This window comes from Epinephelus lanceolatus, chromosome 19 (assembly GCF_041903045.1).
Source record: "Epinephelus lanceolatus isolate andai-2023 chromosome 19, ASM4190304v1, whole genome shotgun sequence".
In the NCBI taxonomy this organism is placed as follows: Eukaryota; Metazoa; Chordata; class Actinopteri; order Perciformes; family Serranidae; genus Epinephelus; species Epinephelus lanceolatus.
This window is the reverse complement of record NC_135752.1, coordinates 35513392-35539674: the sequence shown is the minus strand read 5'-3', so window position 1 is coordinate 35539674 and position 26283 is coordinate 35513392. Positions and strand designations below refer to the sequence as shown.

Below are 26283 nucleotides of genomic sequence, written 5' to 3'. Positions count from 1 at the left end.
CCAGTGGTTGTTATTGTAACAATACCATAAAACACTGATGAACTTCCTCCCTGATTTTTCTCTCTCTCTCTCTCTCTCTCTCTGTGAAGTCTTCAGGCTGAGCTGCTCACTGCCAAAGAGGCCTCACTTCGGGGAGGTGTCCGTGCTGGACCTGCTCCCCGGAGGCACCGCCCGCTTTCACTGCCACATGGGTTACCACCTGGAGGGGGAGTCGATGCTCACCTGCCTCAACGCCTCGCTGCCGGTGTGGAGCGGCAAGGTGCCCAGCTGCAGGGGTGAGTGTGAAGACGGTCCAACTGGTCTGCAGGTTTTTATTCAAGACAAATATTTCACTGAGTTTATTCACTCTGCAGTTGGAATGAGATCCTGCAGACTGTTGACTCTGCGTGGCACCAGAACGGACCACCAGTGTTTTCACAATTTAAAATGTTTGATAGATACCAGTGCTGCTGCTCAGCAGAGTAAAGTGAGAGCATGATTTGTACAAATTTATTTTTAGTCCCCAACATGTTTTCGTGTTAGTTCACCAAGATACAGAATACTGCATTCATTATTACTTTTTTAATATGATACAAAAAGTGAATTAACCTTGTTCATGAAGCAGCTTTCAAAGCAGCATTACAAAGTGTTGGAATAAACATGGAATAAACAAACTTACATAAATGTGCTGTGCATACACTCTATGACTGATCACGCTGAACTTCCTCTGTAGCTCTTTGTGGAGGCACAGTGAAGAACGCCACAGTAGGACGGGTGCTGTCCCCTTCTCCCCACCACGGGCCCAACGCCACACAGGACCGCTCCTGTTCCTGGTCCCTGGAGGCTCCCAAGGACCAGAGGCTGCACCTCCACCTGGAGAGACTGGCTCTGGGACCCACTGACAGGTAGGAGGGCCCGACTCAGTCAGTACGTTTACATGCAGCTTGAGAAAATCGAATTATTGGCTTAGTCCGACTGAAACTGGACTATTCGTAGCTCGACTAACACAGCTAGATAATTCAATTGAAAATCGAACTATTGCTGCATGTATCCACTTAGTCCGACTGGAGTCGAACTCGGCGTTCTCCGCATGTACCACTTTTTCTTTAGAGGGCTTTCACGCAGAAGAAGAAGGAGATGACGTAGCAGCAGTGCAGTAACTCCTAGAAAAACAAACAAAATGGCGACTGAGAAGCAGAAGACGCACTACATTCATGCTCCGACAGCTAGCTAGTTAGCTTCCTCTTCAGGTCAACCGGAACTAGTTCAATACGCACTATATTAAAAAGGACACAGTGCCGCCAGTCGAGGTGGACTCAGACGTACTTGGTCAGAAATTCGATTTTCTCTTCTGCATGTACTCAGACAAGACGAGAAGTCCGATTTGACTGATTAGCCTAACTATGAGCTTAGCTCGACTATTGACCTAACGAGTATTTTCATTGAGGGCGTAGCTTTGGTCTCAACATTGTGAGGGACACTGGTGGTACATAGATTAAGTTCAGGAAAAGAAATATGGTTGGGCATCATCATGTTACCCACATAATGTAAAGTTACGTACTTAACGTCACATGACGATGTGATGGGTCCATGTCATTGGTCCGACAGCCCATTGGTCCGACATCCCATTAGTCCGACTTTCCACGGTGCTGAACGGCTCCTGGCGGGCGTATTTCTACCTTGATGGTGCGCCGAAACCGGCTCTGGGTCAGCTGGGAAAGGCTTGAGGCGGAGCAGGCTCACAGCTGATGTGTTTGTCACTTTCTTTTTCATTTTAACCCACATCATGATCTTTTCCTGACCCTAACCAAGTGGTTTTTGTGCCTAAACCTAACCAGACCTTACCCACAGGCATCATGATGATTTCAGAACGGACTTCGGAACAATGAGTTTAATATGGTCGGAACAATGGGCTCTCGGACCAATGGGCAGTTCCCGATGTGATGACGTGACATGAACACCAGTCTCCTGGGGAAAAGTCTTATCCTAGTTACTTCTGAACTCCCATGAGGGTATTCATCATGTGATCGCAGCCTTCATGATTACATGGGTTATAAATGAATTCTGGTGCAGTACTTTCGTAGGTGTACATACAAACAGTGCAGTTCAGTCTATTACTCATGCTCTGGGTGGTGAATAAGCTCCTGGTGTCCCTTTATCTTTTCTGTTGGCTTGATATGCACCAAGTATAAAATGTGTTGACATGGACAAAATTACAGTGTGTGTGCTGTGCACTGCGGGCACCAGAGGAGAGGAAGTGAGTCATCTGAAAGACAAAGTTTTAGCCCATCACACTGATCAGCTCTTGTCTCCTCTGTGTCTGGCAGTACGTATGATATTTGCACATGGTGTGAGCCTTCAAGAAGCCCCTTCCTCTCCAGGCAATCAAATCCTAGCATGACTTAATTGGATATTTTGGAGACGTATAGTCTCTGTGAGGGCACATTAGAGTTATTAAATATTACTCCACTCCATAGGCAGTTAACACGTTTTCTCAAATATTGGTAGGGACATGACCCTGCTGTCCATATGCAAACCTACGCCCTTGTTTTCATTATGGATTAATCTGCTGATTATTTTCTCCATTAATCAATTGATTGTTTGGATTGAAAAGATAGTGAAAATAGTGAGAAATGGTGTCACAATGACCCAGAGCCCAAAGTGACGCCTTCACAGTGTTTGTTTCTTGCCAACCAACAGTCCAAACACACAAAATGACCATTTGTAAATCAGTTAGTGCTGTGTTATCATGAAATCATGAAGAAAACCTCTACTTACATGCCTCCACAGAAGATGGCGATCATATTGAGTAATTTATTGATTGGGGAACACGTTTAACATCAGCAAAACTGTATCAAAACATCTGTTTACAAACTCTCACACGACTCTTGCAGTATAATCCAAGTCTCATTTGTCTCGTCATATGCTCAGTACTTCACAAACACATGCATTTTTGTTGAAAACTTAATTATTTAAAACTGAGCTGATCTTTTCAATAACAAGGGTTTTTATTGAAAATGCATGTGTTTGGGAAATAACAAATGTTGCGATGTACTTTTGCTGTTTGTTAAACATGGTCCCCAATCAATCAACAAATCAATACGATCGCCATTTTCCATGGAGGCCAGTTCAGACCAAAAATTTGCAACATGACAAAACCGTTTTAGAACGTTGCAGAGAAAAGTTGCAGCAGTGTGAACTGGTCCGTCTGAGCTCGACTCAACCCAGCTGATGGTGTCACCTGCAACTCAGCTGGTCAAAACGCTGGTTTTAGTAGAGGACGTCACCTGTTTCAGCAGCCAATCAGCTTGTAGCGAAGTCAGCTGGTCAAGTCAAAATAACAGCAGATGGTGTGTTGGCTTGCTGCGGCAGGTGCTCCGTCCCTGCTGAGCCCTCTGTTTCTGTCCTCACTGTGTGCCGGTGTCGGACGGTGGGTCACTGCTGCTGCTCGCTGTATGTGCTCATGCCCTGCCCACACACACATTCTCATCGACGGATTAATTGGCGCTGGTTATTTATATTATTGTGGCGTATTTATTATGAATACAGTCCATCTGATGCTCGCTTTGTTCGTTTTTCGCTGTTTCATCACTACTACAAATGCAGCTGTAGCCAGTGTCTCACTGTCGCTATCCTCATTCATATTTAAGAAGCTACAAATTATATTCAGCCGCAAAAGCAGCTACCAGGAAAGCCACCGCCACCACACAGGACCCCACCCACCCCCTGCACCCATCCTTCCAACTACTACCATCAGGTCGCCATTACAAAGTCCCACTTTCCCGGAAGAATACATACAAAAAACTTTTGTTCCCATTGCCATCACCACCCTGAACAGTTTAAAATAACCACTGAAGTCCCATCCAGATACACTGCTTTGTTGCATATCTTGTATAATGTCTATTGTGTTTTGTGTGTTCTTGTCTATTTTATTTCGGAGCTTGCCAAAGACGAATTTCTGTTACTTGTGACAGACAATAAAGGTTTTATCTTATCTTAAATAAACCTGAAAAGCTGCAAATCAGAACAGAAGTACAGAGAGTTGTTGACTAGAGATGATACACCGTCTCATCTAGTTGCACTGGTGTGAAACAGCAGGTTTTTAAAATGCTGCAGAACAGCAAATGTGCAACTAGTTGTCTGTTTCATCTCGACTCGACAAGAATCTTTAGCCTGAACTGGGCTTAAGAAAAACAAAGTTGTCATCATGAATTCAAGGTGACATGTATGACTGACTGATATACAGATGGGCTTGCTTTGTAAAGTAACCGAAGAAAAGAAAAGACTCATGTAAACTACGAATACCTTAATTCTGTCACTCTCACAGCCACTCATGCACACAGTGTTTCCTCACTGCAGGCTGGTGCTGTGGAGCGGGCTGGATGCCGGCTCCGTGGTGCTGTTCGACTCGGGGCGGGGCGGACAGATACCCTTTGAGGGAGTGATCAGTGAAGGACCAGCTGTGAGGATCCAGTTCATCACCGATCAGCCCAACCACAACACGGGATTCAACATCCGCTACGAAGGTACAGAAGCTACTGTACATCTAAAAATACCGGCAGCACAGTTTCAAAGATGTATAGTTTTATTTCTATAATTACAGTGTAATTATGTAAACAAATCAGAGCGGATTGCAAGGCTCTGTGTTCCTGCTTACATCCTACACTGCCAAGTCGATTTTGGCTGGATCGCTGTGAAGTGGGCCGGTCGTCCAACATAATCTGAGCTAAAGCTTTCAGTTTCTGGCTGATTGTTGAGGGATGGAAAGATCCTGTCCAACATGTTTATCCTCATCAGGGAAGAGAGAAAGAAACCAAAGAATCATCTCTGCGAGTCCAAACAAGATTTATGGACAATGTGTGATTACAGTTATTTGGGGGAGATGCTACCAAATAATCTTGGCGTCTGATTTTGGCAATGACACAGAGGTATCACAATGAGGAAGAGAAAAGAATTTCATATTCAGAGAGCTGCATGGTGTGAGTTTAATAAGACACATTCGGATATTCATTTGCATTTTCTCTCCTCCAGCGTTCGAGCGTGGCCACTGCTACGAGCCGTACCTGCAGAACGGAAACTTCACCACCTCTGACCCGCTGTACAGTGTCGGAGCTGTGGTCCAGTTCACATGTGACCCGGGTCACGCTCTGGAACAAGGCCCACCTGTCATCGAGTGCATCAGTGCGAGGGATCCATACTGGAATGACACAGAGCCGCTGTGCAAAGGTAACACTGAGAGCAGGAAGACAACAACACTGTCAGAGTTTTATCTGAAACCTCTCTTATTTTATTTCTGTGAGTTCAGTTCAGGACTAGATGTTAAAATCCCTTGATGCACATACTTGAGACAATGAGTGGGAGTGATAGCGCTGTCTGGGGGTTTATGAGTGGGAGCCAAAGGGTTAAGGTTAGATGGATAGAAAAGTAGGAACGAACATAGGTAGGAAGAAAGTAAGATGAAGCACAGGGAAGGCAGAGCCAAGGAGAGACGTCTGTGCAGACTGAACTTTCCTCGCTGGACCGGGCCGAACACTCCACCTCCCCCTAAGAGGAGAACCTAACAGGAGAAAAACATACCTAACTTTGATCAAGGTGGAGTTTAACTGGTTGATGAGCCAGTCGGCAATGCCAGGGATCAGCACAACCAAGGCCCCGCCCCACCCATGCCTGCCGCCCAGCACACAGTGCACCGAACCCTGAATTCTGTCGCTGTAGGTGGTGGGCCTACAGGGCGAAGGCTCCATGTTATCTACTTGGGCTGAGACGACCGGGCCCCATGGCCCAAGGCCTGGCCACTAGATGCTCACTGGTGAGGTCTGGCTCTAGGGTTGGGCCCCAGTGTCCCCATACTGGTCGAGGTGCTTGATGTCTGAATATGCAGTTTCATCAAGGTCTTCTCGACTCAATCTTAGTCTGGCCCCTTCCCCTTGGGACTGTTTTGCCTTGGAAGACCCAGGGGCTATTAGTCCTGGACAACACAGCTCCCAGGATCACGGGGACACGCAAACCCCTCTGCCCTGGGGTAGACCCAGAACAAGCTGGAGGGATTACATATCTGGCCTGGGAACATCCCAAGATCCCCCAGGAGGAGCTGGAAAGCATTGCTGGGGAGAGCGACATCTGGGATGCTTTGCCTGGCCTGCTGCCCCCACGACCTGGCCCCCGATAAGCGGATGAAAGTGGATGGGTGTTCTTGACCTACTTGCAATTGTGAGTGAAGGTTGGAGCCATGGATGGGGGTTTAAGGAGGGTAAAATCTTCACTGGGGTCATCAGCTGTGTCCTCTTCTTCACTGGTGTTTCAGTGATAGGCCCACAACACCTTCAGACGGCTCACTAGCACCGATGAAGTTCACTTGTACAAAAATTCCATATAAGAATCAGCAAACTGCACAAACTTGTCGTAAATCACTTGTTTTGACTTGATGAAGGCGTCATGTTCATAACATGTGAGCAACTTGCTGTGTAAGGCTTCCTCTTTTGCTCTGTTTCAAGTTTCATTCAAGAGCCGTCTTGAAGGATAAAAACTACATGCACTCTACTCCATCACACCTCAGAGGGAAATATTGTACTTTTTTATTTGATAACCTCAGTTACTGTACAGTAACTTAACTATTTAATGATGATGGACTACTACAGATTAAACTCCCCAGCAGTATATGAAGTCCTAAAAATGAGCTCCACCATAACCAGCTGTAACATTAAAATGATGAACACTTTAGTCATCCATTTTCCGTAAACCACTTTTCCTGTTGGTGACACTGGGTGAGAAGCAGAGTTCACCCTGGACAGGTCACCAGACTATCACAGGGCTGACACATAGAGACAGACAACCATTCATGCTCACATTCACCCTCTTGCTGTGAGCTGACAATGCTAATCACTGCACCACCGTGCTGCCCCATGAACACTTCAATGCATCAGCAATTCTGATAAAAACATGTATTAGATTTTATTCTGAAACGGGCCATTCTGCATGATTAAAACTTTTAGTTTCAGCTTTTGTTTCTAATTCTTTTGTACTTTTACTTAAAGGCATAGTTTGGCTCTTTTGAAGTGAGGTTGTAGCTGTCCCTCAGTGTGTGGTACCTGCTCTCAAATCCCTTTATTGGCTGGATGTCACAGTTCCCAGGAGTTGCTTTAAGGGTAATTCAGGTCACCTGTTGTGCAAGGTGTAGGCACTGACGAATTAAGAATGGAGAGCAGCTTGGTGCATTTCCCCTCTGGGCCAATCAGGGTGTTACGACACTCTTCAATAAGGCTTAAGAGAGCTGAGGAAATGCACCCAGGACATTGTGACCCTTCCTCAATCGAATGCTAACCTTGTGTTAGCAAACACTGTCAGCCAGGCACTCTGGTCTCTAGGCGCATTTGAGAAAACAGTGCTGCCTTCTGCTGTGGTGTTTGACGATGATTTTGTGCATCTTAAAAACAAAGTAGAGGGAATATTAAAGCAGTGTTTCCCAACTGGTCCAGCCACAGGGTTACGATTACTCCTCAGTCATGAGTTCAAGGTCCACAGTGTTTAATGTATGCAGCATCATATGTGCGTCTGGCCATGTCAGTGGTCTAGTTTGCTGTTTCTGTCATGTAGCTGTCTGTTAGTCACTCACTCTACAGCAGGAAATGGAACTTTAAACTAAAAGCTCTGTGCCAGAAATTCACTGTACTTCAAAATAAAGTGTGCTTTTTACAAACTTGACACGTTTGCAAGTCAGGTTTGTCAAACCGTGGTCCACTCAGAATGGAGTCGGGACCCACTTTTGCACAAGGACCCACCATATGGGAACCACTGTATTAAAGAATCCCTTTACACTATGTCGCCTTCGTGCAAGAGTTTCGCTTACATAACAATAACTTGACGCAGACCTTATATAGTGATTTTATTTATTGTTTTATTTCATTAAGACCCAACATAACCCCTACCCCATATATAAACACGTTGGTTCGTTTAAACATTATTGCTGTGGTGACATCTTCATTGTAAAGGCTTTCATAAGACCTGTTTCTACAAGTGAATATATTTTTTTATTATGTGGATGGGAACTGCTTCTCACACTTCATCCCAACCTGCTGAAATCTGGGGAATCAGTACCACCACAGGGTTGTATGAGGTACTTATCCATATGTAACCGGTGGACTCTAGTGTAGATATGAAGAGGCCCAGACCGTGAATATCTTTGGAGGTGATCTCCGTTTATTCCTGACAACTGACAGCAAGAAACAAAAAACGCCGTCAATTATGACCATATAACTCAAGCCCCCTTCCAATGGATTACAACAACAAAAGGGCGGCCATGTTACATTCAGTTAAGCATAAGAAAACACAGAAAACATACCTGACAGCAAGAGGTAAAAACAAAAACCAAATTAACTACACAAATTAAGTGACACAGGAATATGTTAGCATAAGATGAACTTATAATCATAGCTTAACAGCATTAAAACACAGAAGTTACTATGAGAGCAATGTCACTTACCTCTCCCATGGAACACAACAGCAAAAGGGGAGAGGTAAGGCAGGAGACACCCCTTCATAGGTAGGATAACCCCAAAGGTGAACGTAGGGGGACAGAAACTGGGTATCAAACGTTCCACATATTGTCTACGGAGGCCTGAGTGTGTCAGGTAATAACAACTGAAAAGTCTGTTGGAGAACTGTGGTGGCTGAAGCGAGTGGCTCATTCTAAGATAACAAAAACACAATGATTCTTATTTTCAGGCTATAACACACTATAGAAAACATTGTTATTATATTATATATGTTATTATATTATATATCCCCCTAACTCCCAAACAGTGGACTTTTAAGTCCAACAGAATATGCACATGATTCATACAGCAGGTCTGGACCACTTGTGAATCCAGAAAACTAATCTGTTCCCTTGCATGAGGCCTGATGCTGTTTTCCAGTGTGTTTGATGCTTTGAGAGCTGCAATCTCCCAAAAAAAATCAACATTTTGGGAATTAGTCTTATTCGCTTTCTTGCAGAGAGTTAAATGTTCAGATTGATATCACTCTCTGACGTACGTTTAATAACAGCTCGACTTTAAGGTAACACAATCAATCTATAAAACCTCTGAGGCTCGCTGATTAACATGTTATATCTTGTTTGTTTAATCCTCTCAGCTAACTGGCTGCTATCTGACTTTAACTCTGTCCTCGTCCTCTCTCTCTGCAGCACAGTGTGGAGGTGACCTGACCGGTCCCGGCGGGGTGATCCTCTCTCCAAACTGGCCGGAGTGGTACGGAGAGGGAGAGGACTGCAGCTGGAGGATACACGTCGGGGAGGACAAACGGGTGCTGCTCGATGTACAACTGTGAGAAATACACCAACACTGACTCGTAAACACCAGAACTTTTGATCCAAAGTTTTGGCTCCACAGAGAGCCCAATGTTATCATTAAAAATGCATGTGGAGGCTCAGTGAGGGGTCCAGCACCCCATCTATTGATATTTCTCTCTCCCTGCTCACACTGAACCATTAAATTCCAAAACTTGACAACTTGAGAGAGCGTGCTGATAAGACTGCTGCTGCAGTTTTCACCCAGCTGTTGTGCCCTCGTCTTGACTCTTTCTCTTTTACTGGCCGCTGTGGCTGACTCTGCAATGCTGTTGGATTGTATTGTCTCTCCTCTCACATTCATGTCTCAGAAACTTCCATGCGAATACTAAATTTAAAGCCAATATGTGAAGTTTTATTTCAGTCAAGCAGCTTTTGAATTATTCTGACGGCGTATGTCTGAGTGCTTCTTATCAAAAGTGTATAGAAATTAAGAGGAAATATCAGCGCTGCCTCCTCAATTTGCAGTGGGAGTTTATTCCAAAGATGATGAGCAAAGGCTCTGCCCCTTAAAATAATGTAGTTACATTTAGAAACTGTTAAATAACCAGCATGAAGGAAGAGAGCGGAGATGGAGGATGGAGACAATTCATTTGAGGCCTCGCAAAACCGACAGAGGATTTTTAATTCAGCTGTGGCTTGTATTGGTTGTCAATGCAAAGACAGATCATGACAGATCAAAACGGACCCAATAAAGACCTCTCAGTGCTGTCGTGTGCAAGATTTTGTTGTCTGAAATAAAGTGGACCAGATCTGGGCTATGTTACATCAAAAGCAGAATTTGTGACATATCATTTGGCTGAGAAGATGAATCTATTGGCAGACGTTATGCAGCCAAAACATCCTTGAAAACAGATCTAAGTCTGGCTGTAACAACAAGAAACATTACAGTCATGTGTCTATAGACATTCAGATTAAGGTAGGTTGTTAAAAAAGGTTGGAATGGAGGGATGTGTCAAACAAACACAGGACTTTGACCCAGGAGACTGCTGTTTGTGTCCTGAAAAGTCTCAGAATTGGATTAACATGGTCAGTAACAGTCTTCAAGAGCTGTATGATTAAATTATTTCTGTAACTCATCGTTGTTACAATTTTTTTTGAATGGATGAAAAAAAACAGATACAGATACAGAGGAAATGGAGCAGTGCTAGCGGAGATTCAGGAGGCAGTGTAGCGCAGTTCAAGCAAGTTACGAGACGAGAGAACAAAGACATTTAAATAATGGCAGGATTTAACAAATTGGTGACACAGGGAAAAGAATTAACCGTCCACGTGTTGTGATGTGTGTATAGAGATGTACAGTCCACTGCCGTCTACAGCGCTGTCTCTGTTCTACCATTGATATCATGTGAAACTTTTGACTCTGCCCTCTACTGCCACCTGTTGGCTGTATCTATGCCAACATAAAGGAAGCATGGCGGTATGAGGGCAGTGACATTTACAACATTTGATACAGACAATCTATTTTCGTACGTAAAGGGAGTTTTAATGAGCCTTTAGAGTTACTGGATGTTTCTTACGTATCATATCAACATTTCTAAAGCGATGGATGGTGTGTGACCTCGGCTGCAGACCACTATTCAAGACCAACAAACAACAAAACCGGTTGTGTTTTAGTGAGTCACTGCTGTTTTCCTTTCAGTCCCCAGATTTGGGCGTTATTTAGCAACCCATCGCTATTTTCCTGCCAGGATAGTGCCACAAAAACCAGTTGTCTTTTTACTGACACAACACCATGTTTCTCGACAGGATTGTGCCCTCAAAACCTGGTATTTTAAGCCAAAACAAGCCCAAACCATAACCAAGTGGTTTGTGCCTAACCTAACCACACATAACTACTGTTGTTGAAATGTAAAGTTTCAGCGTATCTGCTACACAATTACGTGCAAATGTAGCGTATCCGTGGTTTGGAGAAATGTACGTGGCTAACTTTTTTTTTTTTTTGCCATTTGCGTAGTTCCCCTTGTTTCCAGTCTTTATGCTAAGCTAAGCTAACTGGCTGCTGGCTGTAGCTTAATACTTAGCGTATAGAGATCGGAGTGGTAGCTGTTAGGCCCAATCCCAATACCCCCCCTTGTCCACTACCCCTTAGCTCTTGGCCCTACCCCTATCCATTGCCCACTACCCCTTGGCCCTTGAAATGAAGCAACGAGGGGTAGGGTTTGAAATCTTTCCCTAGGAATTGGGACACCCCTCACTACGTCACCACATCGGTTACGTTCTAACTATTTTAAACAGGAAGCTGGAAGCCATCTACATTTCCAATCGGCATCTACAATGGAGTCTCCAGTTGAGTTCATCCTACCTATCGCGTTTGCTGTATTCATCATGCTTCGTTTGATGAATGACAGATGACAGGGGACTTCTGCTAGCGAGCTAGCGAGCTAACCAGCTAATATTACGAGGCAACATAGTTATACTAGCTGGCGTGTTATCGTAACGTGAAAAGTCTGACAGTTTTGCAGAACAGGACAGATGACAGACGCCAGATAGTGCGAGCTAGCTAGCTAGCTAACAAGCAACCTGACGACGGTAACGTTAGCTTTGTATGAACTTTTTCCCCCGTCTCTTGCTCGGTGGTAGCCATGGCGACGTCTACCCCTCGCTGGCAAGTCAGCATGTGAAATCCCCCGCTCCGAAGGCTAGTTTCATACCCACTACCCCTCGTTATGCCTCCTACCCCTACACACAAAAAGGAATTGGGACATCCCTACCCCTTGCAGGAACGCGCAAATATGGGGGTAGGGCCAAGGGGTAGGTCTGAGGGGGGGTATTGGGACATGTATAATCTGTCTGTAATCTCGTCATGTAACTCTTTGCAAGAAAGCAAATAAGCATTTCCCAAAATGTGAAACTATTTCTTCACATTTTACTTAAATACATACATTTTAAAAGTCCTGTAAATGGTATTAAAATTGTAGTTAATGAAGTAATAACTCTGCAACAGCCCCAAAATAATAATAAGTATATAAATTCACCACAGTGTGTTTTACAGCTCAATTACACATCATGTACTGTAAATAAGTAAGGAAAGATAAGGTGTAAGTTAAGGTATATCGAGATGTAAGCAGTACAGTAATCAAGGTTTAAATATCACCAGCTCTGTCCTTTAAAATTCATTTTTATTCATTCCACACATAAATAATTTTATTCTATGCTCTGAAATGGATCTGACAACTTTAGCCACACTGCCTGTGAGCACTAATCCAATTACATCCTTCAGTCCTTTGCTAGATTTATGTCAAATCATATTTACAGATAATTCAATTTTCAGAAACTGCATCATCTTCTGCCAGTGTGGTGAAACAAACGTCGCCGGGGCAATAAAAACGCGGCGGCATGTTTACAGCCTGTTAAACACCTCGCCCGTGGATGAATGCAGCGTTTAGCCTCTGAGGTCATCTCGTCTCCCACACAGTCGACTGCAGACATGATGACTGCACTGTGAGTCATCACAACCTGTCCTGAGCTCATACCACTGGCTAAATACACTTCTCCCTCTCTCTCTGTTGTCAGGCTGAACATCAGTGACAGCGACATGTTGACCATCACCGACGGCGACGAGGTCACCACTCGTATCCTGGGACGGTATGTCGGAGGGAGCAGCCCCTTCAAGCTCTCCTCCACCACCCCTGACCTGACTGTCACCTTCCACTCCGATCCAGCAGGGCTCGTCTTCGGCAAGGGCGAGGGCTTCATCATCAACTATATGGGTGAGAGTTTAAACTGCACCACCAGGGCCTGTCCTACCTTTACTGTGAAGATATAAGGAGGTAAAATGTGAATCATGAATTTTTCCCCCTAAGAACTGAGATCACAATTCTCTCACATGATTCTTATTTTCTCAACAAAAACATATATTCATGAAAACTTCATTGGCAGGAGCCCTGAAACACCCACCTCCACCAGGGAACATTATTCCTGCTCAGGGTTTCTCCAAAAAACAAAAAAGGCCTCCAGTAAGTTAGTCGGGCTTTGAAGCCAATTTTCATAGTGGTACTGCAATTTCCAGGGTCCAAATCATGATGCCATTTGGGCCAAAAAGACTTTTTCTGGTTCTTAGATGCTCAAGTGGAAAAACATGTCTGACATGGTCGTTGTCAAAATGCTGGACTAGCATCTAAGTTTTGGACTTAAACTCAAAAGTCTCTTGTAACAGCAACAACAAAAAAACCCTCAAGTCTCTTTTCATCTCTTAATCAAGAACATCAAACAGATTAAGTTAAATACTGCTGAATATAGAAGTTACAGTTTAAAAATAATTAACACACTGACCATTATATGACGCGCTTGTCTTGAGTTAAGCGACCGTAAAACAGTGAATGTTTCAAGTTCTTGACAATAAAACTCTCAAGTTGTTTTGCCATTCAGTAGCTTTTATTGTGAAGCAACCAAAACAGGAAATACTGTCTTTCATCTGCGGTGAAGTAACACGAATCTGATCCATCTGAAAGCAAGCATGACGCAGTAAACAAAGGCAGATACCTGAGAGTACAAACAGCAACACAGGAGAGAAACTAAACTAAGCTACAAAAGGTCTGAACACACCGACACTTTTAAAACTCTGGGCTGCTGCACAGACACGAGTTGAGCCGGCTTGTTTTAGGCTGATTACAGTAATAAATTAAACTTGTTTGGAACATGTCATTGCACTTACAATTAAGTAATGAGAGGTAACATGAGGTCACCTGTGTCAGTCGAGTGTCTCTCACAGCTGACGCACTGGGAGGGAGATAAACGCAGCCGAGCAACAGGAAAACACTCGGAGCTACAATAACATGAGCGCACATAAACTAGGTAAATAATATAAATAAAATATTTTGTTTCCTTCGGGGGGGTGGGGGATCCTGTTGGTAGAGCAAACACTTAATAGCAACTGGGATTGTTGCACAGCAAATAAGTCAACACATGAATGCAGCATGACGTGTCAGGACAATCGTCGTCATTTAGGAATGAGATTGCAGAGTTGTATGAATCGATTTCGTGATTTAGTTATATTGTTTTTTTTATTAATCGTGCAGCCCTAGCTGGCGAACAAAGGTGATGAAAGTGACCAAACCCAGTCACATTTTAGTCCGTCTCTCAATACTTTCTGACTTCCTGTCTGTGCCTCTCAGCTCCAAGCCCAGTGGTTCCCACTGAAGACGTAAATTGAGCTTCATTGTTGTTATAAACACATCAGTGAAACACACTGTTGCACCGGGAGACAAGTTCCTTCATGACCGTTATGTTCCTTGAGTATGCGGGAAGTGGAACTGGCAAGCTGCTGGTCAGTCGCCTCCCTCACTGGAGAATCAGAACAGCACTTGCTCGCAGGCAAATTTACAAATCGTAGGATAGTGAAGGAATGGCCGGCCTTACTTCCAATTGGCTTACCCTGATATTCTTACCCTAAACATTACCAGTCCCACTCTTCTTGCCTAAAGCCTAGTTCACATTACACAATTTTCACCCTGATTTTGCGTTGCAGAGACTATCGTAATCTTTTGTGTTCATACCTGGCGACGTGTGTTTCTGTCAGCGGGAGTCTCACCAACTGTGTTACGACCTGTGTGTGCACACCACAAGATTTCTCCACCGAGCCCTCGCCGACAGAGCCCCAGATAACGCGGTGACGTCACCAAACTTGGAGACGACGCATGGTAAAGGCATGGATATTCTTCCCAGTGTTGAATCAGATCTGCCTCCAGGGCCTGGGTCCAAACACAACGCACTCCCCGTGATCCTGTGGACGCCGCCATTGTTGTTGTTGCTTGCCGGCTTGTCAGTGTTGCTGGATCTTGGGAGAGAAACAAGCAACCAGGGCTATGGAAACAAGCCCAAAAGAAGCGACGGATATATATATAGAGAAAAGCAACGTTTAGAGACCAAGCTCATATAAGCAACTCCACTTTAGAAACACGCCCAAAAAAACGCAACCTGCGACTACTACTATATTTGTAAGCGACTGTATAAAAAAACAAGCCCAAAGTCACGGCTAATAAGCAGACCTGGCAACCCTGCAGCTTGTCCTCCTCACATTTCTTCCGTCCTCCTGCGTGTTGACGTGGGACGTATCCCGCCTCTCATTGGCTGATGCTCTTTGTCAGTCGTGTCAGACTTCTCCAGTTTTCTAGCATGCCAGATATCCAGTCCCAGTCACAGACGAGGGGGCGACTTGCTCATAGGCTTGTTCACACATGAGGACTCGTCGTGGCAGACTATCTGCCGACTCACCTCCAACCCAAGGTGGCTCTCAAGATCCTCTGCGACGTCAAAATCACGGTGAAAATTGTGTAATGTGAACTAGGCTTAAATCTAACCACTCCAGCAACAGATACTAGCCAGTCATAGGGAGAGTAGGGTGCTTCACTCCTTTGCTGTCCTAGGATTCACAAATTTGCTGTCCGCAGATACTCTTGTCACAGCCCCTGAGCAACTTTCACAGGAATGAACTAGGTCCTGCCTTCAGTGCTGTATCCAGGTCTCTTAATACATCCATGATCTAGACCGACATAGCTGTGTGAACACTCAATGAACGCTAGAAGGACATCCAAGCATTAATACTGACCACGATGGCCACTGGCAATAATCAACACAAAGACAAACACTCAGTCTCCTTATTCAACCCTGTTTGAGCCCCGAAATTGTTGTGTGTCCACATTACGCCCAGGGGATGAGGGGAGAGCGATAAAATTTAACCTGGTAAAAAGAGTCAAGGGAGCCTAGTGTAAGTGAAACAAAGGACTTAACAATTAAAGAAATCAGAGTTTAATAAATCAAAAGGAAGCTACAACAAAGCTCCAGCTACCACTTAAGTACAGGTAAATATATCTTCAATCAACACACCGGCTCTGACTGTTCAATACTCCTGGATTGTAAACCACCACGTCCTTGATGAGTGGTTGGACACTGGTGTACAGGTGCACATACAACGCCCTGCTGCCAGATGCATAAAAATCTTCGTACATGTTCTTTTTATCAGGTTCATAAAGCTGTGTGTGTCTCTGTTTTATAAATCTCAGTCACTGTGGAACTCCCACAGTGAGCTCGAAATGCCCTCAATCACCTGTTTGCATATCAATACTTGTCTGCACCAATCTTTGGACCTGTCAATAGAGAAATGGCGAGGGAGCACTGATGTATGGATTGTGTTGTCATTAACACAACAGTCAATAAAAGATTGTTTGTAATGCTGTTTGACTGCCCTCATTAGAAGTGATGTGTATATACAGAAAAACATCAGATGCACTTTTTGCAATTTGATCGCCTAAAATGAAGAAAGTCACACATCAGGTCAGTCTCTCACCTTTTGTTTTCCATTTTCACTTCACCACATCACCCTGAGCCTCCTCGGTATTATTCCGCGCCTGAAAGTAGTCCCCAAGAAATGCACTGTTTCCTTCTGTTTGTTTGACAAAAACTACAGTGAGCAGCTGTTATAGGAAATTACTGAACCTTATTTAAACATGAAACTAAATTTTCAGTGGTGTTCAGGTCTTTTACTGAAGCAGAAGTACTAATGCCAAACTGTGAAAATGCTCAACAATAAGTAAAAGTCCTGCATTCAAAACCTTACCAGAGTAAAAGTATGTAACAGCAAAACGTACTTAAAGCAAACCTCAATTCTCTCACTTAAATTATTTTTTTGGAAGCAGCTTGCACTCGAAACTTTTAGTTTAGTACAACACAGTAACATATAAGTTTTGACCCTTGTCTGACATGAATTTTATGTCAGTTTATCATAACTTTTTTTGTTGTTTGCTTATTTAATTCTTAGCATATGATCATAAAAACACTGAGTACACATTTTTACAACATTTGTTTTTTAACCCCTCTGTTGGGGTACCTAGCACACAGATCTGTTACTAAAAGGTGGAGCTGTGAACGCTGCAGTCTGATTGGTCAGTAGAGGACGGTCACTCTGCTCAGGGCTGAGTTGTGTCTGGTTTTGAGGCTCATGTAACCACTGTTCATACTGTGGAGAGTTTTATTAGTAAATTGTAACTATAAAATGAAAGGATGTGTTGCTGCCTCTCACAGCAGCTGGAGTCTGAGAAAAAATAACTTCATTCACTGGGTCGACTGCCGGTGACTTTTAAGGTGGAACGTTAACTTGTAATGTTCCTCAATGCATGAGTTGATGACGTGAATCCATCAGCACACCTTAAATTTCACTGTGACAACTCTGACCATCATTTTAGTTTTTATATGACACACACTTTTAGTAATGAGTGGAGCTCCAAGTGTTTATATATCTTAATTTCGACCAACTATGTGAACTGTATATTCTAATCCTCACTCGTTCTTGTGGAGAACTGATAAAGGTGGAAATACAGTGAGTGCTGGACAGAGCAGTGAGTGACAACAACCCCGCCCACATTTAAGAGGACTGTTTGCAGTGGAAACACTAGGGTCTAGGTACCATGTCTGAAGGGTTACTGTTGGTTCCAAAGGTACCAAAGCAAAAGCGTCTGGAGGAAACAGGGTTTAATATCCACACAGGTGGGAGGTCACTAACTGTGTATACGACTTAACTCTCATTACCTGTAACCTATTAGAACCACTGTGAAATACATAGACATTTCTGACTGCGTAATGGATAACGTGAGTGATCTAGAGCACATTTAAACAGAGTTTTCTTCAGCTTATAGCTTTAAACACATTGTCCTGAAAAAACTGAAGCTTTCACGAGGACAGATGTGTATTCTCTTCTGAGCTGAAAACAGCTGTTGTCACAATGACAACCACAGACACATTTGGATTAAAGTCACCAGTTAACGGGCTCACGAGTAAATCTGAAACACCGGCACCCAGTGGTGTAACGGAGGGTAAAGCCGACTGACAGCTGATCCAGCTGTGATCAGCTGCCACTGTCATCAGAAACAGGCGTAGCTTCACATGATGCTTCAAAGGAATATTATATAACAGTTCATTTCTCTCAAAACATATTCCCTTGTCTCCTCTCTCCTCGCATGGTTTCCTTGCATCTCTCTATGCATCCCCAGAGGGAGGGTCTAAGACGCAAGTGAGAGAAACATGGATGCAATTTGAGAGCCTTGGGATACACTCTTAATCTTTTCATGTGATTTGTTCACAATAAGGAAAATATAGAATATCGACCGTATCCTTGAATTGAACTCAGATCGTAAAGGAATGATATCCCTGATACACGAGCTCGTTAACGATAATAATCCACACTCCCTTGAAAATATAAAAATGGCCTGGCACTCTGATTTTGGAATAGCTCTAACAGATGACCAATGGGACTCCATCTTAGACTTGATACACACAGCATCCACATCCACTAAACATAGCTTAATACAACTGAAAGTGGTACACAGAGCTCATCTTACAATGCTAAACTGGCAAAGACACATCCACATGTTGGGCCATTATGCCCTTGATGTCGAGGCCAGCCAGCAGACGTAATTTATATGTTCTGGTTATGTCCAAACCTCTCCACCTTCTGTATATGTATTTTAAAGCCTTTAGTGAAATGTTTGAAACCCACTTGGACCCCAACCCAGTCTGCGCACTTATTGGTCTAACTCTGAGGGAATCCCGTGCTATCTTACCAAATAAAGCCCACACAGTTACAGCTTTCACTGCTCTCCTGGCAAGACGTTTGATCCTTCTAAATTGGAAGCAACACACTCTCCCATCCTTTTCTCACTGGGTCAGAGGTGTTATGTATTTCTTAAAGCTAGACAAAATTAAATACACACTCAAAGGGTCCTCTAAAACCTTCAGTAAGACATGGAGTCCCTTTTTGGACTTTTTTGATGCGCTACAGGAACCCCAGGATAAAGAATAAGATGGTACCTATAAATGTTGCGTGAATATTCCTTTTCCTCTCTCTTTCTACATTTGTTTGAGTAATTAATACAATTCAGTTAGGAAGAAAACTTTATTTCTATTTGCAGTATTATGTTTGGTGGTATGGCTCTGTTCTGGGGCCTCTCTGCCTTTCCTCAGCCCTACACAGAAAGCCTCTTCCGCGTGCCTATGTGGGAAGTCTAAGGTGGAGACAGCACACCTCTACACCCTTCCACACACCTGCGTAGAAAGCCATAAGGCAAAGAGAGCACACTTGTCTGCCCTTCCATGTGCAAATGAGGAAAGACTAAGGTGGAGACAGCACACCTCTACACCCTTCCACACACCTGCATAGAAAGCCATAAGGCAAAGAGAGCACACCCCTCTGCCCTTCCATGTGCAAATGAGGAACGTCTGAGGCAGAGAGGCAAACCTCCCTGCCCTTCCATGCGCCTGCATGACAAGCCTAAGACAGGAAGAGCAGCAGCAAAGACCCGTAGGAACAGAACAGAGCAGCATCAATGACAAACAGAAATGGCACTGATAAGTCAGACACAGCATGAAAAGGAGGAGCTGGGGTGGAGGCGGGTTGCAAAATGGCTTGCAGAGGAAGCAGCAACAGTAGGCAGGCCAGAGCAGTTTAAATAGGGCGCCCTGAATGAGATTCGCCTATTGCTGATCCATCAGTTCATTGGGCTGTTTGAGATCAACTGATGTAGCTGAGATGTGAGCTGAGCTTGACATCGTGTCCTGCCTGAACTAACGCTGGTTGGCACGACGGTAGAGATGGAATCACGGGGAGAAGTGGTTAAATTGATGTCAAATAAACATGTTTTGTATTTTTGTTGTGGGATAAAAACATTGAAAATCAATCAAACATATTTCCAAGAAAAATAAAAATATAGACTAACATCAGCACTATCCAGGAAATGTTAACTTACATTCAGTTTCCTGTTTGTTTTAATTCCGCCTTTTCTCGTAAAGCTGCCGACTCCATTTTTCATCTCCCCTTTTCTCTCCTCTCATCTTTATTTGTCTTTCCTTCCGTTTCCCTCTGCCCTTATTCAATCACGTCCCATTTGTTTCACCCTCTCACAATGACTCTCATCTAGACACAAGCCCAGAGTTTAACAAGCAGCCAAATAAGCTCACTTCCTCTGTTTTTTTTTACACACAGCTATCCTCAGCGCTTCAACATATCCAACACCTGACTCCAATTTAGAATTGCACCGAGACACACGCTGTCCAATTTACTTGTCACCCTCCTGACACCACACACGTATCCCAGGGGAGTAAATCAAGGAGACGCAGCATGAATACGTAGGCTACTCTCTTTGATTTTGTGTGTGTGTGCACGAATGTGTGTTTGCTCTTGGAATAAATTACCCACCACACACACTCAGGCAGCACGGAGGAGGAGGAGAACCAAGTCAATAGAGAATGAATAATTGATCCAGGAACTCCAACTTACAAATCCCTGTAGGCCTATTATATTGTACAGTGTAATGCAATACAGTACGCTGCCCGATCAATCATCAAATATACATTATGCGGGGACACACACACTAGTCCCAACAGGAGGCTACTTATTCATAAGTCTCTCCAGGCTCGGTAATGATTTTTTTCTGTCTTTAAACAGTGTAAATTTCATTAATGTTCTGTATTTACTTCTTGGCATGAGCGGATACCGGAGGTGGTTTTGTTTTGTTCTTCCTTCGCTCGAGTCTGTTATACACTTGAGACATTAGAATCCACAGAGCAACAAATGTGCCTTCAAAAGTATGAATGAGGAAGGGAAAAAATAAACTGTCTGTGAGGGAACATAACAGCAATCTGCAGCTGATTTCATGTAACTGCAGTAATTGTTTCTTGGCAGGAACCTCTGCGCTGTACAACAACAGCTCACTGAGATTCACTAACAACAAACTAACCATTCAAAAAGAGCTGCAACTAACAATTATTTTCATTATCATTTAATCTGCCCATTCATTTCTTGTCATCATTGTCATCATCAATAAAATGTTAGAAGTAGTGAAACATGTCCTGCTGGGTAATGATTTTTGAGATGTAAATGCAATCGGCAACACTTAAAAGCTAACGTTAGGCTATAAATGAACAACACATTTGGTCACACTTGGTCCTCTTCAGCCCTCTAAGCAGACTGATCTCAGACCACCTCGGGAAAAGGCTCCGGGTCCGCTTTGCCTTTTGCTGTTGTATTGTAGCCCTCCAGGCTTGCCGTATACAGATCACAAACTATTTCAGTGGGACCCATTATAGACACAACGGAACCACGGCCACAGGTAACGACAGCACGACCAGTGGACGAGGAGTGCTTTGGTCTGATGCTGATGATGAAACAACTGCACTCCTCCAGATTTGGAACGAGGAAAACATCAAACAGCAACTGTCCACAACGCACAGAAACACTCAGGTTTTTCTTCAGTTACCGCACTGCAGTGCCACATCAAAGTAAAAACAAAACTACATCCATATATATTGTATACAGGCTATAGTGTGAACAGAAAGAGGACTGAGGCCCCATCAGAGCTGAAGTTGACCAGTTGACCAGGACTCAGTTCTCTTTCTGGTCAACTTCATCAGAGCTGAAGTTGACCAGAAAGAGAACTGAGTCCTCTTTCAAATGAACTGACAATTTGAATACAAAGAGAGCTGAGTCCCTTTTCTGTTGGTCCACTTTTTGGTGCATTTTAAGGGTGTTTTCACACTAGGTCCTTTTTAAACGAATGGATCTCAGTCCTCTTAAAGTGCACCAAAAAGTGGACCAGCAGAAAAGGGACTTTTTGTATTCATATTGTCAGTTCATTTAAAAGAGGGCTCAGTTCTCTTTCTGATCAACTTCAGGTCTGATGGGGCCTTAGTCCTGTGTCTGTTCACACTATAGCCTATATATAATATATATTGATGTAGTTTTGTTTTTACTTTGATGTGGCACTGCAGTGTGGTTATGAACTTAAAATTGGAGGAGAACCTCATCGTTTCTGTGCTATAGAGTGTTGCTGTTTGATGTAGTCTACATTCCCCATCTGGAGACGTGCAGTATCTTCCGCGGACCAAACTATTCCTCATCCGCATCCTTACAAGCATTACAGGCTGACATGGTTTCATCTGATGTTTCAAGCATCCCAGTGCAACAGCATGTGATCTAGAGGGATAAATATGGTGGCAAAGAGCAAATCAAACTCGGAGAGCATTTTGTTCACAAGGTACAGGTGATGTATCCTGGAAATCCAGAGTTCTCGCAAGAGCACAATTTGAATTTGCTCAGCGAGTCACTCTGGCAATCAGTAATGATGCTCATTACCCATGCCGTTGGAGCTGAGTTGCACCAATCACATCGGTGTATCTGATATAGGCGGGCCAGAGGCGAGCTAAACAGATGACGACAGCGCTGACGACGAAGACCAGAATCAGTCAGTAAACATTGCAAGATGGCTACGGATGAACACCAGTTGTTTGAAATGGCTTTGACCGCTACAATGAACGAGTTAGACTTGGCTTTTTCTCTAAAAGAGGAACAGAAGACGGCGCTCGAATCTTTCCTTTGCAAGAAGGACGTTTTTGCTGTTTTGCCGACCGGATACGGCAAGAGTCTAATCTACCAGTTAACTCCGCTGGTAGCTAAGCTCTGGATACGTCACCCCGTGTATTGTTCTGATTGTATGTATTGCCCCTCGAGTTGGGCCATTTGCATTACTCATAGCCAGACCCTAAATCTTTCTAGATTTGGGTCTGAATTTCCAGGCTACAGGTTATGTGAACCGCACCGCAGACTTGAAGCAAACCGAACTCAGACCACTTCGAGACCACTAACCATGAATATTTATTCTAATTCACCTTGATTCTTTCAGCAACAGGTGTGGGTGCAACAGCCTCTTTCACGGGGATCTGTCTTCTCTGTTGTCAACTTTTTTTATCGATTCCCCAGGTGTGTTTCGCCTTAGAAAAGTATTTGTTAGTCACAGTTATTTTTGTTGGTAAATGTGAGACGTGCATGTTGTACATGTCTGCGTCTTCACAATCAGGAACAAGGAAGTTAGTTTGGTGATGTTGTGTGAGGGACCGCTGTGATTGGTGAAACTCATGGGGAACTATGATGATTGGTCAAATATGTGGAAAAGTTGTGGTGATTGGACGAAGTTGGGAAGTCATGCAGAATTGACAAGGATTGGTTGATGTGCATTGATTGTTGTGATTGTGACACTGCAACATGGTGAAGTGGCTGTAATGTATCTTGGAGCCTCGAGCCTGCAGCAGAGATTTTTTTGTTTCTAACTTGTTTATGGTTTCTTCTTTCTGACTCAAGAAACATCACTCGAGGACATTTATCAGACGTCAAACAGCTCCTTCTGGAGAAACTGAAGGCTTTGTACAACTTTTAAAACATGCAGCAGAACTCCCCAACACCTGCAAACACACTTTGATGTGGAAAATCAGCATCCAGTCATTTGGTTCTCAGATTTTGTGGCCATTTTGTAGAAATTAAAACTTTTTCTCTTTGATCGATCCGAAGGGAAAGTTGCTGTAATCTTATGGGTTCTGTGGGTTTTATAAAGTTTGACCGGGAGATCTAAAATCTACAGCTCCATTGATTTTAAGATCCCAGAGACAAACATGTCAAGAAAGTTTTAATCAGACGATCAGAAGAATTCTTGATTGAAAAAGATCTTCAGAACGATCAAGAGCCTGTTGGTCGGAGCCTCTTGCTGCTTTCGCTGTCTGTGTAATCACTACATGCTGCTGTGTGAGATCTTCACAGATACAGATGAATTGGGGAAAAACATTCAGCCTCTGTGTTTTTTCATTTAGTAAAACTAAAAGGCTTCTGCCAATGAACACACAAAAACTGAGAGCATCTGCTTTACTGAGTGAAACAGCCTCTTTAAAGCTGCACTAATTTATATTTTTTGGGTCTAATGAGTCCGTGTAGTGCAAGAGGCGTTGCTTGTTAGCAGACTGCTACCTATTTCCATACGCAGCAGTTACAGAGCAACATGATGATTCATTAGTCTTTGTGTTTGTGTCACCTAATGAATGTGTCTCTCTTTTAGCTCTGTTTTTGATCTCCACCAACTCCTGATGGAAATATCTGTGTCTTTAGCTGCTATTTGCTCCACTATGTTCCAAGCTGGTCTCTAGAGCCCCTTCCCCACTGGAGATAAAGCCCCTTACACCCACTAGAGTCCCTTTCTCGCTGTACAACTAACCCCCTAACCACTGCTAACATCCGGCTTTTGTATGTAGTGGGAAAGTTTATAACTGACTTTCGTTTCCAGGACAAATGACTCTGCAGCAGTTATGGGTATCTATTGTCTCCAGCTCCAACAGTCTTCAATCGGCAGTGATGGAAATACCACACCTGGGTGGGTGCACTAATTGAACCCCCTTGTGGGGCGTGATACAATGACACGCCACCTAAAAATATCGTCTGTCTCTTTCCAAGCAGCTCTCAAACATCACTCAAAGTTTAGTCAGTATCAAGTTCAAGAGAGACACTGAATAAGAGATTTAAAGAAGACGTAACCACCGGAAGTTTTTCACTGGCTTCCATGTTAACTTGAATTTGAGGACTTGAACTTTTTGGGGAAAAATGCACACAAAATCAGACACTGACTTGGAGAGGATATGAATGCCTGAGAGGAGAATTCATTTTTGAAGAGAAGTCTTTCATTTTGAAAGGGGGGGGGGGTCATAAGAAAGTTTTTTGTTTTTGTTGTTGCTCTTGTTCAACAAAAGTCCAATACAGTGAGTCAGCTCATCTAATTAAAGTTCAGCTGAGTGAAAATGGTTCATTCATTCATTTTCTGTAACTGCTTATTGTGTTAGGGGTCGAATAGAGTCACAAGTTAGTCTTTAGTTAAGCAAAGCGTCTTTCTCCCTGATTTTGTGTTTAGATGGGCGGATACAATTTCAGAGTTTAAAAAACTCCCTACGTTGCAGAACCAATAGTAAATCTGCAGGGCGGTCCTTTGGTGGCTCGCTGAACTCTTGTGCTCGTAAACATAGTCCGACTGCGTTAAAAGTTTTAAACAAAGTCGCTGTAAGTCCTTCATTTCCACAATCTTGTGGACTGAGCACACGTTTGATAAAACGGAGTTAAATCTCTCGGCATCCATTTTCAAGCTCTCTGTGTGTTTGTTTCCTTGCGGACGAGAAAAAGGGGAGCGCGCATTTCCGGGAGGGCGTGTCCTTTTAAAAAATACAAGAGGTGTTGCTTTGTTGCCGGCCGTTTTCTCCGGTGTGTCAAACACACTTTAGAAAGGAGTGTCCCCAGACTATCAGAAGGCGGAGATCTCTGATTGTCTGGTGGCGAGACTAGGGGTCAAAAGGGGGCTGGAGCCTATCCCAGCTGACATTGGGAGAGAGGCAGGGTTCACCTTGGACAGGTCACCAGACTATCACAGGGCTGACACATAGAGACAGACAATCATTAACCTGGGTTCAAACCAGGAACCTTCCTGCTGTGAGGCGACAATGCTAAACACTACCATTTTGTTTGTATGTTTCTACTATGGTAAATGCGGCATCGGCAAGTAACCTCTATTTCCATTTTATTCACATTATTTCCTGTTAATCCAAAGTTGCATCCTCTGAGCCTGAAGAACGAAGCTACAACTGAAGTGCCAAAAACTGCAGTTCCTCTAATGGCCACTTGAGGCTGGCCCCAAGAGTGAGTCAAACCCCATAGACCTCCATGTTAAAATGCTTAACTTCACAGCAGAAATTAACATGTTTACAGCCTGGTGCAAAAACAGATTTGTTCTCTATAGTTAATTTTAACATCCATGATAACTGTGCAGGGGTGAATTTTTATACAGCTCACCTGTTTACATTTCATTAAGGCTTAAAGCCACTCATTTGACTAAAATAAGTCTTGTTCAGCATTTGGTTGTACTAAGGACTCAGATATTCAGTTTTTCCAGAAAGTACATTTTGTTTTTATGATTTTAAGCCTGTTTTCAGCCAGCAAAAAATAGCATTAACATTATCACAATTAACCATAGTTGTTAATACACAATGCTAACTCAGCTAGCGGCTTATCTCTACCCCCTCGTCCAAATATGGTCACTTCTGGCTTCAAAAATCCGAGGTGGCAGTGACTTACAGGCCAAACTCAAAGCTTTAAAACAGGGGCCCACAAA

The 26283-nt window shown here is 43.5% G+C and overlaps 1 protein-coding gene across 2 annotated transcripts in view; it reads left to right on the top strand.

Annotated features, from left to right (window-relative positions):
* sez6l (seizure related 6 homolog (mouse)-like) overlaps positions 1-26283 on the top strand; it is a 106109-nt gene that overhangs the window by 66858 nt on the left and 12968 nt on the right. For both annotated transcript variants that reach the window (XM_033647678.2, XM_033647677.2), the window contains exons 5-10: positions 90-275; positions 713-884; positions 4339-4505; positions 5011-5205; positions 9161-9299; positions 12839-13035. In XM_033647678.2, coding sequence (XP_033503569.2) covers positions 90-275; positions 713-884; positions 4339-4505; positions 5011-5205; positions 9161-9299; positions 12839-13035 — 1056 coding nt within the window. The remainder of the gene's footprint in view (positions 1-89; positions 276-712; positions 885-4338; positions 4506-5010; positions 5206-9160; positions 9300-12838; positions 13036-26283) is intronic.